The 15,298-nt window shown below is 45.4% G+C and overlaps 1 protein-coding gene across 1 annotated transcript; it reads left to right on the forward strand.

Moving 5' to 3' along the window:
* Positions 1–380: 380 nt before the first annotated feature.
* LOC109742249 (acyl transferase 7) lies at positions 381–2,053 on the forward strand. The gene has a single exon (XM_020301336.3). The coding sequence runs from the start codon at positions 601–603 to the stop codon at positions 1,888–1,890; it is 1,290 nt and encodes a 429-aa protein (XP_020156925.1). The 5' UTR covers positions 381–600; the 3' UTR covers positions 1,891–2,053.
* Positions 2,054–15,298: the final 13,245 nt, after the last annotated feature.

The following is a 15,298-nucleotide window of genomic DNA, read 5'->3' on the forward strand; positions in this document are numbered from 1 at the left end:
GCCTCCACTTCCCGGTGCCTCCGCACGCGGTTGATCTCCATCTCCACCTCCGCTTTCGTCAACGGCCGCCGTAGATCCATGGCCTTTGCTCGCCAGTCTCCCCTCACTTGTTACCGCACCCCGCCCCTGAGTAGGGGAAGGGGAACATCGCAGCGGAGTAGTCGAAGGCGTTCGACGGGAGGGTTGTGGCGGCGGCGGTGGTTGAGCACGGCAGCGGAGGGTGGTTGAGCAGGAGTGAAATATTCAACGATGTTTATAGAAAACATTATAATTTATAAAATTATTTTATTATTTTTCATGTTTAACTGTTCATCCCGAGTGCATATGCACCGGGGAAGGAGAAGACGCTTTCCCACAGAGGAGACAAATCTCAGAGTCTCCGCTTGCCTCCGCGCGGCCGCCAACGATGACATTTTTGCCGGACTGGCACGCGCACCCTTGTCAAGCTACTGTTCTGTAAATTCAAAGAGGCAGAGTAGTATAATACACCGACAGTGAAGAAATCTCTCTGTCTCCAATTGCCTTCCCGCAAAAATAAGGAAAATTACACCTTCCCGCCGCCGCCAACGAACGACGCTTTGCCTCATTGCTCAGTTCCCTATGACCAGCACGCCCACCGTTACCAAGTCGCCGCCGGCGCTCATCCCGCCGGCGGGACCTACCCCCTGCGGCACCCTTCCGTTCTCCTCCATTGACAAGACCGTCGCCGGCTCCGGCTTTGTGAACCTTATGCAGGTCTTTCCCCCGCCGTCGATCTCCGCCGCCCGCAAGGACCAGGGCGCCGTCGCGGCCGTGGCCGCAATGCGCAACGGGTTCGCGAGGGCGCTTGTGCCGTACTATCCGGTGGCCGGCCGCATCGCCTCGAGCGGCCTCGCGGTGGACTGCACCGGGGAGGGCATCTGGTTTGTGGAAGCCGCCGCGAGCTGCACGCTCGCCGACGTGGACGGCCTCGACAGCTGCCCACTGCTGATCCCAGGAGAGCTCCTCCTCCCTCGCCCTCCCCCCGGCGAGAAGCTCAGCGACCTCATCCTCATAGCCCAGGCGACGAGGTTCACCTGCGGTGGTTTCGCCGTCGGGATCCGCTTCAGCCACGCGGTGTTCGACGGGCATGGGGCTGCGCAGTTCCTTACGGCGGTGGGGGAGCTAGCGCGGGGGCTCAAGGCGCCGTCAGTGGCTCCTGTGTGGGACCGCGACGCGATCCCAGAAGCTCCAAGCCCGCTGCCGGGGCAGCTCACGGAGTTCAGGCTGGTGACCCAGGTGGTCGACATCTCGGCGGAGAGCATCGCGCGCGTGAAGGACGAGTTCAAGCAGGCTGCCGCGACATCGACGGGGGAAGTGTGCTCCACCTTTGACGCGGTGACGGCCGTGGTGTTCAAGTGCCGCGCGCTGGCGCTGGCATCGGCGCTCCCGGACGAGACCGAGGTCCGGATGGCCTTCGCCGCCAGCACGCGGCACCTTCTCCGCGGTGTGCTGCCGACGGTGGAGGGCTACTACGGCAACTGCGTATTCCTGGCGTGCGCCACTAGGACAGGCAAGGCCGTCCGGGAGGCCACGCTGGCGGAGGTGGTCGGCGCGGTACGGGAGGCGAAGGAGGCGGTTCCCGCTCGGTTCGCGGGCTGGATGCGCGGCGTCGAGCAGTACGACGTGCCGCCGCTGGACTACAGCACAGTGACGTTGTCGGACTGGAGCCGTCTCGGCTTCGACGAGGTGGACTACGGCTTCGGTGCGCCCGGGTACGTTTTCCCGCTCAACGACCACGTCAACTTCGTCGCGGCGCTCAACTACGTCAGGCCGCCGGCGCCCAGGCGTGGGGGCATCCGGGTGGTGCTCCGCTGCGTCGAGGAGCCTCATGCGGCCGCGTTCGCCGTCGAGCTCGCCAAGTTCGCCTAGATGCAACGCACGCGTGCTTCCCATTTCTTGGCCATGTCCGTCCATTAATGTGAGACCGCGCAGTTCAGGGAACACATTTTCACATTTTTTTTCTCTCGGGAGCCAACACGTTGTATCTCCATTGTATGGTCGTATAATAAGAGTAATACTTTATCTTTTCCTATCGGGATAAGAATAATACTCCATAAAAACTGAACATGTGTTTAGGCAATTCAACGTCGACCCGCAAACCTCCCGCAAGCGTCCGGACCGCGCTGTCCAAACAGCAGAAGCCATCCAACGCCGATCTGTATCAATCCATGAAGCGATCTGGACGCGATTTCTCCTGCAAACTGGAGACAAACATGAGGGCTTTGCGGGAGTCCGGACCGATCCCACGACCGCTTCTGACTCTCCTGACCCACTAACCCTCTCCCTCCTGTGCGTTTTCGGTCAGCGCCGCTATAGAGCTCAGCGCCCACATTCATGCCCAGCCAGAGCTGACGCGACCGCTCACTAGCGCCGGCATTGAAGCGGCGCACCGGCCGAGAGAGCGTCGCCCGTGCCGCTTCCCCATGTAGGCGACTGCCGCGCGTTCAAACGACACGACGGCTGCCTGTTCGCCCCAGCTCACATTGATGGGACGCGGTTGCTGAGGCGTCTCCTCCGACGCCACCCATCCGTCCCTCTGCCGCCACCATTGCTATAAAAAATGGTGCCCCTGCCATAGCCGCAGTCGTCCACCTCCGATCCCTCTCCGCACCACTCTCACCATGGATCCCTCCACGCCAAAGCTCTTTGGGACGGGTTGACGTCGGACCAGAAGAAGGAGATGGCCGCCATTAATGCCGGCTGGCTGACCGGCAGGCAGCCGGAGGACGACGACGTCTCGATGGAGGACGCTGCCGATAACGAACCGACGGCACCTTCCTCCTCCGCGCCACCATCCTCCTCCTCCGCGCCACCCTCGCGGGTGCATTGCATCATGACCATCGGCGAGACCCGTGCCCATTACATGGACATGCTGCGGGAGGAGCAGTTCCAAGAGGCGCAGGCCGACGCCACCTACAACCACCACCTCCTCCAGGAGCATCTGCAGGCGGAGGAGCAGCTCGCCGCCGGCTGAGCGGTCATGCAGGACGTGGACATGATGGAGCACGAGGCGCTTCTCGAGTGCTACCACTCCGTCTACGAGATCCGCCTCACCCGCTGGCGGTACCGGCAGCGGGTGCCGGAGGTGGAGGCCGCCGGCAAGGAGCATGACGATGAAGCGGGCGAGGCGGTGTTCAGCGAGACCGACAAGGAGGAGGAGGACATCGACGAGTCTGCGCCCCGCCTCGACGACCACAAAGCCGTTACGTCCACGGGTGCCGTCGGCAGCGAGGAAGAGTAGTGCACGATAGGTCGCCGATGCTCTGGTCCCAGGAAGGCCACCGCTTCACCTCTCCCGTCGATGACAAGCTTGGTGGGCTCAACATTGTCGGCTGATTAGTCGGTTGGCGGCGATGTGGAGGTGGGCAGCTTCACTTCCCAGGCCTCTGGAGGCGGAGGTTGCTCATGGCCGGACACGAGAAACGGGCGCTGGCGACCGTTTAAACCAAGCCGGACGAGCTTCGCTTAGTTGATGTAAATTTAATGAAATCCGTCATGTTTAAATGAAATCTGTCATGTTTATATGAAATCTGGCCGTGTTTATATGAAATCCGGTCGTGTTTGATCAAATTTCGTTCGGTTAATTTGAGTTGTTGTCAAAATTTAGGCGGCTAGCATTGGATGTCGTCCTCCTGCATATGTGTCCATGGACTGGGCCCCTGTCCGTGGACAGATACAGGAGAAAATTTACGGGTTGGGTGATGCCCTTAGAAGGTTAGAAGACTGATCCTATCTCTAGCCCACGAGAGATTGAACCTTAGGTTCTCATGGGGGGTATTCTTCAACGAGAGGCGGCATTTTCATAGATAACGAGGAGTATGTGATGACTTTGTTAATTTCAAGATCCGCCAATTTACTCTTTTGAAGACGTTCAGAGCATAGTTAATAGTATATCCAACAACTGGCTTATAGAGTTAACACGTCACCTATAGCCAACCTATTAGCCAACATGTATAATAACTTGTTACTAAAAATACTACTTTATTAATATATGACCCACATTATACTCCTATAATATTTATCGGAGCCCGGGCTGCAGCTGGCTATTGACCTATAACCTGTTTCTCTTCTCTTTCTCTACTCTCTCTGTTGCAATTCAGCAAAAGTATAATACTCACTCTGGTCCAAATTAATTGTCGATGATTTCGTGCAAAGTCATCTTATTATACATTCTCTCATAAGAAAAGAATTTATGAATTTGTGGGTGTACATTTATATTGGTGAGTGTATGTGAGCGCATAAGTTTGTCATTTGTTTCTAAAAAGGGATAATTAATTTGGTGCCCTTAGTTGTGTCCCACTCGGCAGGCTTACCCCTAGTTTTTGAAAACACTTGTTCCTGCCCAAACCACTTTGCTCCTCTTATGCTTTTGCCCTTTGATCATTTGACCATCACTTTAAAAACTTCATACTAACTCAGAAAAATTCAAATAAGATATCAAAATGTTCAGAAAAGTATCACCTATATGTGCATGTCATTTGCGTTCATGAAAAAAAGTGTTGGCCAGTCCCCATCTCAGTTTTAGCTCATATGATCTTAGCATGAATAGTAAAATCAAAAAAATTCTAAAAACATTTGGTGGCAAACTTTGACTAATGTTTGAGTGCTTGCCAAGTTTCATAAGGGAATGACATTCATGGAAGTCGTGGCAAAAAATGAAATTTTGGAGCATTGATTTTTTTGCCACGACTTCCGCGAATGTCATTTCCTTATGAAACTTGGCAAGCACTCAAAACATTGGTCAAAGTTTGCCACCAATTTTTTTTAGAATTTTTAGAATTTTTTTAGATTTTACTGTTCATACTAAGATCATATGAGCTAAAACTGAGATGGGGACTGGCCAACACTTTTTTCATTAATGCAAATGACATGCACATATAGATGACGCTTTTCTTAACATTTTGATATCTTATTTGACTTTTTCTGAGTTAGTATGAATTTTTTATGAAGTTTTTAAAGTGATGGTCAAACGGTCAAATGGCAAAAGCATAATAGGAGCAAACTAGGGGTAAACCTGCCGAGTGTGACCCAACTAGGGGCATAAAATCAATTATCCCTTCTAAAAAATCAATAATTAATGGTATTGCCGGTTGTCTGTCGAGAGTTTGCATCGTTTTTTTAATTTTTAGTATTCTTTTTCTTTCTTGTTTTGTTGTTTCCTTTTGCTTCTTGGTCATATTTCTATTATTTTCCATATTTCTATTTTAAAAAATTGTTTAAAAATATTAGGTAGTTAAATAAATTGTTTATGTATTTTACAAAAAGTGTTTGGCATAGTTTAAGAAAATGTTTCTGCCATTTTTAGAAATTGTTATTTTTTAAGTGATCACACATTAAATAATATGTAGCTGAAAATTTTACACATACTTAAAAATGATTTCTGCCATTTTAAACTATTCACTCAGTTTAAATATATGTTCATGTACATTTTAAAATTGTTCATGTATTTCAGGATATATTCTTGTGATTTAAAAAATAATCATGTTATAGAAAAGGGGTCATATGTTTTTGAATCTGCATGTATTATATAAAAAATATTCATTGTTTATTGAAAAATGTAAGATCACATATTTTAAGGTCCTCTTTTAGAAAAAAGTATTTTTAAATGGAAAAAATAAATGAAAATAAAAACATGAAGAAAAGGAAAATTGGTAAAACTGAAAAGAAAACAAGAAGTAAATAAAAAAAAATTAAAACCTGGTAGATTTCTAAAAAGGATAATAATTATGAAAACAAATGGAACCAAAAACACCATAGCAAAGAACGTTTGAATTTTCTTGTTGGTAATGGGTGGGCCTTGAGTGCAACCATGTGTTCCGTTGATTATTTTATATAATGAGCGTCAAATAGGGAATGGTGGGTCAACTTCTTGATGGAGGCCCAGTAGCATAGTTTAGGTCATTCGATCTGCAAGGGACAAAATGGGCAGTGACATGTGGTAAATCTTATGGGACACTCTTTGCGTAAAACTGTTGGACTTTGCGAACCAACCTGTGGTTGGATGGTTAAGGGGACTGTGGTATTCTCAGCCCACCAGGGTTCAAATCCTGGTGCACGCATTTATTTCTGGACTTCCGGTGATGTGCATTCAGTGGGAGGAGACGTTCCCGTCAATGATGAGATGACTATGATGACTTCGTAAATTTCAAGATGATATGCCAGCTTAGTTTTTCGAAGGTGCTCATAGGGGTAGGGTGTGCATGTGTGCGTTCATAGGAGTGAGTGTATGCGCGTGTATATGAGCGCTTGCGTCTGTACTGTCATAAAAAAACTGTTGGACTTTGGTACTAGTCTTGAGAACCTTCTAGTAGGTTTTTCTGTTAATTTCTAATTTCTCTTATTTTTCCTACTTTTTATTTATTTATATTCTTCTTTATTAAATAAAAAATTTCAAAAAAGGCGGTGTTTCTAAAAATGGTGAAAATTTTAAAATATGTTCTTATTTGCAGAAAACTTTCAAACTTGAAAAATATTTGGGTTTTCAAGAGCTTTATCAAATTTAGAAAAAATAAGGTTTCAAAAACTTTAAAATTTGAAAAAATGTCCGAGTTTCCAAAAAGAGTTCAAGGTTGAATTTCTTTTTTAATTTTATAAAAGATGTTCACAAATTTGAGAAAAGTTAGCGTTCTCAGATAATCTTTGCAAATTCGAAAAAATATTTGTGATTTTGAAGGCATTCAAATTTTGAAAACAACTCATATTTTCAAAAGTATTAACAAATTTTAAAAAGTATTCATATTTTCAAAATATGTTCAAAATTTGGAAATAAAATCATGCTCTAAGGAATTTGGGCAAATTTGTAAAAAAGTTCGTGGTTACAAAAAAATTGGCTATCTGAAATAGTATTCATGTTTAAAAAAATCCTTTCAAAATTTGAAAAAATGTAAGTGTTTCAAAAAAATGTTCACTTCTTTAAAGATCTTTCACTAGAGTAACGTTGTTTGCTGCAGCGCTTCGGTTCGCTACAAGGCGTTTTTTTAAGAAAAATCAACTAGGCTTTATTCAACATTGCAATATTATATATTACATTTATATCATGGGGATCACTTGACCAAATATATCTACCCTGGAAGAGAGAGACACCAAGGCTAGCCAACTTTTGTGCTTCAAAATTAGAAGCTCGACGTTCATGTAATGAACATGAAATAAATCTTTTCTCCATCCATTTGATTTCTTTGATGATACCACCATAAAACCTTCGCACCATCATGAGTGTGTTGCTACATGGCCTGGTTCGCTAAAATGGTTCCTTCGCTACGGAGCACGTATGTCTCGCTCCTGGCTTGTGCAATGGGCCGCCGACCAGGATGCCTAGAGCAATTCTCTTATTTGCCACACAGAGCGTCAAATACGAGAGCACCCCTATACCTCGCTTCACTCGAGTCAGATTGATCTCTCGGTGAAGCGACCACGCGAATGGGCCGGCCCGCGAGATGTTTATACGACCAAAAAAGAAAAGATGGATTACCAGGATTCGAAACCTAGTCGCTTCGCTGGGAGAACCTGATGTTAGCCATCCCGCCATGCGCTTGCAACATGCTCTATACACAGACCAAGGGAACATGAACTAACTGCCAATCAAACTAAAAACATTTTATAAAATTAACTAAGCATTTGAAAAAAAATGATGAATGCATACAGAAAAATTCTTTGTCATCTATACAGAAAATTTATACAGTAAAATACAAATGTGTATGGAGAAAGTTGATCATGTATTTAAAAAATGTTTAACGAGTATTTGGAAATGTTGAATAAGTATTAAAAAATGTTGAACAAGAATTTGAAAATTGTTGAAAAGTATTTAAAAATGTTGAATGAGTATTAAAAAAATGTTGAGCAAGTATTTGAAAAACTTGAACGAGTATATGAAAAATGTTAAACAAGTATTTGAAAATGTTGAATAAATATTAAAAATATTGAAAATGTATTTTAAAATGTGATTAAGTATTAAAAAAATATTGAACGAGTATTTAAAAATTATTGAACAAGTATTTGAAAAATGTTGACTAAATATTAAAATATTGAAAAAATATTTGAAAAATATTGAATAAACATTCGGACAATGATGAACATGTACACAAAAAATTTTGATCACTTATTAAATTTTTTTGACATATAAAAAATGTAGAATGAAAAACAAAAGAAAACCAAAAAGTAAAAAAACCGAAAAACTAACAAATTAAACCCCAAATTTTTTAAAATAAAAACCGAAGAAACAATTGTATAAATAATAAAAAGAAAAAAAGAAAAGCCGGAGAAGAAAAAACAAAAAAGGAAAGAAAACAAATAAAAAGCATTGAAACCCGAAAAATCAAGTGAAAAAGCGGACAAAAAAACGAATTATAATTACAAAAAAAGTAAACCGGCGAAAAATAAGAAAACCAAACAAAGAACCAAAGAACGGAAAAGGAAAAACGGAGAATTGAAAAAAAAACTCTAGTGTTGTACCTCAAGTAGTGCCGCCTTGTATGTGAACAGCGGCTCTACGCAATCGAAATGACCACGGTTCTAATCCCCTCGCACCCGCATTTTCTTTCTATTTTTTCTATTTCATTGTGCGCTAGTGGGCCTGCCTGATTGGTTGAAACCCTTCAGCGAGAGGGACCTTCCGTCTTGCTGAATGCAAGATATAGCGCTCGCGCAAATATGAAGTCCCGTGATGCATATCGCCTATAGGGATCCTTGACAATTACACATCGTCATCCCGTTCACTGGGCTGAACCCAGTGCACAATAAGGAGCGCCCGCTCACATCATTCACGAACGGGTTTGCTTTCCTTCTCAGAAAACAGAACTAAATGTAAGGGTTCACCCACGGCCCGTGCATTCGGATTTGCTTGTTTTTCTTGCTCAACTTTTAGTTTTCCTTGTTTCCAAATTTCAAAAAATATTCATAAATATATATATATTTTTGGGGGGGGGGGGGGGGGGGGGGGATCTGCACTAAAAAACTACTTTTTTTAAAACCAAGGATCACGGATTGAAAAAATCATCAATTTTATTATGAATAAAAAATTGAGAACTAACAAATATTTCTAATCATGAATAAAAAACATGTTCATAGATTTGTAAAATATTCATGAGTTCAAACAATGTTACGGAATCAAAAAATTGAGAACTAAAAAAATACTTCTAATCATGAATTAAAAACAAGTTCACAGATTTGAAAATATTCATGAACTATATTTTTTTTTGCGAATTCAAAATTTATTTGCTAAATTGTTTATGTTTTAAAAAAAATCACGAGTTCATAAGATGTTTGTAGATTTTGTTTAAGAATTAAGAAATGTTCTTGAATCTTTTTCCTTTCAAAATTTGGAAAAGTTTTCATGAATTTTAAAATATCTTTGAGACTTTGAAAAAATGTTCCTGAATTTGGAAATATATTTTTCATGATTTGAAAATGTTAATAAAATAAAAATGTCATACTATACCAAAGTTATGTCCTAGCGAGAAAAAAAGAAAAAACTCCGAAGCAATCAAAACTACGATCATCAAACTACAACAACGACCATATCTGCACCAACCATCTTTTGACACAATAAGGATAACAGTGTACTTCGACATCAACGCCTCCAGGAAGGGAACGACGCTCAAGCGCCACTGTCATCGGATCCAACTGTTAAAGGCCAGATTCTAGGTTTTCACAATGAAGAACAAGTACGAGCATATTCGAGCAATGGATCCAACACGGTCACGATGATTTTTTATCCATTGGTACGTAAAACCAACTTGGGTAAGACCCCGGATCTCGAGACTGGATACTCGAGAAGCACTACCAAATTGAAGGCAATCATGTGTTGTCGCCATAACTTTTCTGTGATCCCAACAACTACATGTGTTGGGCTAGAAATCCCACCGCCGCAAGTGCACGAGCATACCCGTCGCGTCAAGCCACCGTCTATAGATTGCGTCGCACTGTCGAAGGCAAACTGGCCGGAGTGAGAGCAAGAAAAAACCCACAATGGAGCCTTCCGACTACATCACGCAACCCGGTGTTATCATGGTCAGATCTGAAGAAAAAAAATTCTCCCAAATCAAACACCTGACCGACGTTTGCCAATCTAATTGGGTGCTATCACCAGCGAGAAAGGAAGGGACTGACCCCAACCCTCACTAGCAGCCGCCACCAGGAGCGCCGCTTGCACTCCATCCAGGACGACCCCGACCAGGCGAGCTCTGACACCCGCGCCACAACGTAGCTGCACGAGATCCCCGATCAGTACTGCAAGCAACAAAGGCTGGTCTTCACCGCGTCGGGAGGGGACGCCGAAGGACCAGAAGGGCAGTAGCCGTGACATACCTCGGTCAGGGTGGGGAGATGGAGGGATGTGCGACAACGACGAGGTGAAAACCCCCGCCACCACTTCCACCAGAGCCAGCGCAGGCGAAGCAAGCTTCGCCTGCAGCTCCTCTAGGTGTGGTGAGACAAGGGGGATAAAGAAGGACGTGGCGGCGGCTGCGCTAGGGTGCCTACCCGAGCCGCCTACAGGAGACGACGAGGGGGTCACGATCCCTTCTTTGCAGGCTGCTTAAGGAGACTGAATGTACATAAACTTTACAAGTACAATACGACAAGGTTTATGTTTATTAGTGGATTTGTTATCTTTAGAACCAACAAATAATTGCCCCCCTTAAATTTTTACCTTTTTTGGTCAAGGTTGACATGTGTCGCCCCTACTCAAATTCATCACTTTCACAAATTTTGTTTGAAAATTCGCGGAAGTTTTTCCCCTTTGGCACCCCCACTTGGAAAGTTTATCAAGTCATAAGCTAACAGGGATAACTATGAAGCAAGCCACTCAAACTATATATGACCTACCGGGCATTTCCTCTACTCCTCTTCTCTTCCTTCCCCCTTTCGTTTGCTCGTGAACTCTCCACCGCTCTACTGCTCCACCTCCCCTATGGCTTTCTCTCACCAAAGGGGAGGGGAGGGGGTCTTCCCTTTCCCTTATAAATTCACCTAGTTTTAGTTCATTGGCATCCTTAATGATGTCTTTAGAGGTTTTCCCTTCTAATAAATTAACTTAATCATAATCCCCCTCCCCCGCGTTCTCTCTGATATATCGACATTTGGTGGCAGCATAGGATGACATTCACTATGAGAATCTATTTTAGTCTAGAACCTCAAGTTGCAAGGGTTAAAACCCTTAATCTGACCTTCATTTGTTTAACCTGACAAATGGTGTCGTTTTCTCAAAATAGGCTTTCGCCTCGCTTTATAGATAAAGCAAAGATCCATACAACCAACATGCAGATAAGCCATAAAGGCGACAGCTGGGGCAACAACACACTAATGCCCAAAGAGAAACACAAGAGAAGAGAAACAAGGCCACCGAGTGGGTGTCGATGAGCAAAGCTAAGATGACAAAAGCCGATGTGCCGAATCCACGAGCGTATCCAACATGATGTCTAGACGATCGCGATCGTGCTGCCTAGTAAGCGGGTGCCATTGCTGCAGAAAAGCAAGGAATTTGAACAAAGAGTCAGATGCCTGCGTCGGGAACACCCTCTCAGTCACCAGTTTCTTTCTTGTTGTCCAAAGAGTCCATGACATGCCCGCAAAGATCAGCCAGAATATGCGGCAGTGTCGTCTTGGCATGGTAGCCCTTGCCTGAAGTTCACGAGATCCAGGGCCTCCCAGTCGGGTCCAAGTGCCTCACGGACGAACTGCCAAAGGACCCGAGCCGCCATGCACGAGAATATGATATGGGCCACAGTCTCAGGGACCCTGCATAAAGGGCAGAGTCCATCACCTGGACCCTGTCACTTGAGCACCTCGGTCCCCGAAGGGAGGCGATTTCTAAGAAGCTGCCAAACAAAGATCTTTATCTTCAGGGGCATGGGGGCCTTCCACAAGTTGGCTAGCCAAGGGATAGCGGGAAGGCGACCTAGAGCCTTATATGCGGATTTGACGGAAAACTCACCCGAAGGTGAGAGCCGCCATGATACAGTGTCCGGATAATCCGGCAACACTAGAGGCAGAGCTGCCAACAGTCTAGTCCATTCAGCATGCTCTGCCTGCCCAAACATCTGGCGGAACCGGATATCCCACTGTCACGATCGTGTCGCCGTAGAAACTAGGATAGACGGGTTCGTGCAGATAGAGAATAGGGTAGGGAATCCCACTCTGAGGAGCTCGGTACCCATCCATGGGTCTAACCAGAATTGGGTCCCGTCCCCATTACCTATAGTGAAGGAAATCCCAAGGCGGATATCCTCCTTGATCTTTTGGATGGATCGCCAAAACTGGGAACCTCCCGACCGGGAGCACGCCAGGAGGGGTTCACCCCTCAGATATTTTGCTTGAATCAACCATAGCCACAACCCTCCCTCGCCGCTCATGATCCGCCATACCCATCGTAGCATAAGTGCAGCGTTCATGTGAAGAGAAGCCATAATGCCCAGACCACCCTGGTCCTTTGGCCTGCAAATATCTGCCCACTTGACCATGTGATACTTCTGGCGGTCGTCTGATGCTTGCCAGAAGAACCTCGCGAGCTCCTTATCAAAGGAGCCATGAACGCCCTCCGGTAGGATATACATCCCCATCAAGAACATGGGGAGACTCGCAAGGTTAGCATAAATAAGGATCGATTTACTCCCCTTGGACGTAAACCGTCTGCGCCAGGGCTTGGCCCGCATCGCCACTTGTCCTACTAACGGATCGAAGGCACTCATTAGAATCTTCGAGTCGGCCATCGGCATTCCCAAGTAAGTGATGGGGAATGCTTCCCGTCTACAGTTTAAGTTATTCGCAATCCGTTGCTCCTCATCTACCGGGAAGCCTATAATGACGACCTCACTCTTATCAAAGTTGATCTTAAGTATCGACACAACCTCAAAGCAGAGGAGCAGAAACTTAAGATTCATTATGTCAAGGGCCGACCCTTCCACCATAATCATGGTGTCGTCCGCATATTGGAGGTGGGTGATCCCACCCTCCGGGATCAGATGGCCAACAACCCCTGATATGTGGCCAGACATCCTAGCTTTATCCAGGATGCCTGCCAGAGCGTTAACAGTGAGGTTGAAGAGGAGAGGAGAGATCGGGTCGCCTTGCTTCACTCCCACAGAGGACGTGAAGGAAGGCCCCACCTCGCCATTGATATTGATCGCAGTCCTACCAGATCGGACCAACTGCGTGATCCATGAACACCATCTGTCATCAAAGCCCCGATGCTGAAGTACCAACCTCAAGAAGGACCAATCTAGACGATCATAGGCCTTCTGGAAGTCCAACTTGAGGAAGACACGCTTATGACCACGCGTCCTGACCTCATGAACAATCTCATGAAGGGCCAGGATCACATCATGTATCCGCCGCCCTTTAAGCAAAGCCGTCTGTAGGGGGTGGTCTAGGCGCTCTGCTACAGGGGCTAGACGGGTCGCGCACACTTTTGAAAAAATGCGCTCAAGCACATTAGTCACCGTGACAGGTCGAAAGTGGCGGATATATGTAGCCCAACTATTTTGGGGATAAGGGTGATGACCTGATACGTCTCCATTGTATCTAATAATTTTTTATTGTTCTATGCCAATATTCTACAAGTTTTACATACTTTTGGCAACTTTTTATACTATTTTTGGGACTAACATATTGATCCAGTGCCCAGTGCCAGTTCCTGTTTGTTGCATGTTTTTTGTTTCGCAGAAAATCCATATCAAACGGAGTCCAAACTGGATAAAAACTGACGGAGATTTTTTTGGAATATATGTGATTTTTGGGAAGAAGAATCAACGCGAGACAATGCCCGAGGGGGCCACGAGGCAGGGGGCGCGCCCCTGACCCTCGTGGCCACCCCGTAAGGCGGTTGGTGCCCTTCTTTCACTGCAAGAAAGAAAATATCCGGATAAAAATCGTGTTCAAATTTCAACCCAATCGGAGTTACGGATCTCCGGGAATATAAGAAACGGTGAAAGGCCAGAATCAGGGAGCGCAGAAATAGAGAGAGACAGAGAGACAGATCCAATCTCGGTGGGACTCTCGCCCCTCCCATGCCATGGAAGCCAAGGACCAGAGGGGAAACCCTTCTCCCATCTAGGGAGAAGGTCAAGGAAGAAGAAGAATAAGAAGGTGGGCTCTCTCCCCCTCTCTTCCGGTGGCGCCGGAACACCGCTGGGGCCATCATCGTCACCGCAATCTACACCAACACCTCCGTCATCTTCACCAACATCTTGATCACCTTCCCCCATCTATCTACAGCGGCCCACTCTACTGCAACCCATTGTACCCTCTACTTGAACATGGTGCTTTATGCTTCATATTATTATCCAATGATGTGTTGCCATCCTATGATGTCTGAGTAGATTTTCGTTGTCCTATCGGTAATTGGTGAATTGCTATGATTGGTTTAATTTGCTTGTGGTTATGTTGTTGTCCTTTGGTGCCCATCATATGAGCGCGCGCGTGGATCACACCATAGGGTTAGTTGTATGTTGATAAGACTATGTATTGGAGGGCAAGAGTGACAGAAGCTTCAACCTAGCATAGAAATTGATGCATACGGGATTGAAGGGGACCAATATATCTTAATGCTATGGTTGGGTTTTACCTTAATGAACGTTAGTAGTTGCGGATGCTTGCTAATAGTTCCAACCATAAGTGCATAGAATTCCAAGTCAGGGATGACATGCTAGCAGTGGCCTCTCCCACATAAAACTTGCTATCGGTCTAGTAAAGTAGTCAATTGCTTAGGGACAATATCGCAACTCCTACCACCACCTTTCCACACTCGCTATACTAACTTTATTGCTTCTTTACCTAAACAGCCCCTAGTTTTTATTTACGTGCTCTTTATTATCTTGCAAACCTATCCAACAACACCTACAAAGTACTTCTAGTTTCATACTTGTTCTAGGTAAAGCAAACGTTAAGCTTGCGTAGAGTTGTATCGGTGGTCGATAGAACTTGAGGGAATATTTGTTCTACCTTTAGCTCCTCGTTGGGTTCGACACTCTTACTTATCGAAAGAGGCTACAATTGATCCCCTATACTTGTGGGTTATCAAGACCTTTTTCTGGCGCCGTTGCCGGGGAGTTATAGCGTGGGGTGAATATTCTCGTGTGTGCTTGTTTGCTTTATCACTAAGTAGTTTTTATTTTGTGCTCTTGTTTTCTATCTTTAGTTATGGGTAGGAAACGCAAAATACCAAAAAAATTAGTTGTACCTACTACACCAATGGTTGAAGAACCACTCAAAATCTATCACACTACTGAAGCTTAATACTTGGATCATCTTCGATCCCTATGTGCTCGGACTGAAACCCCAACTA

This window comes from Aegilops tauschii, chromosome 7 (assembly GCF_002575655.3).
Source record: "Aegilops tauschii subsp. strangulata cultivar AL8/78 chromosome 7, Aet v6.0, whole genome shotgun sequence".
NCBI classification, from domain to species: domain Eukaryota; kingdom Viridiplantae; phylum Streptophyta; class Magnoliopsida; order Poales; family Poaceae; genus Aegilops; species Aegilops tauschii.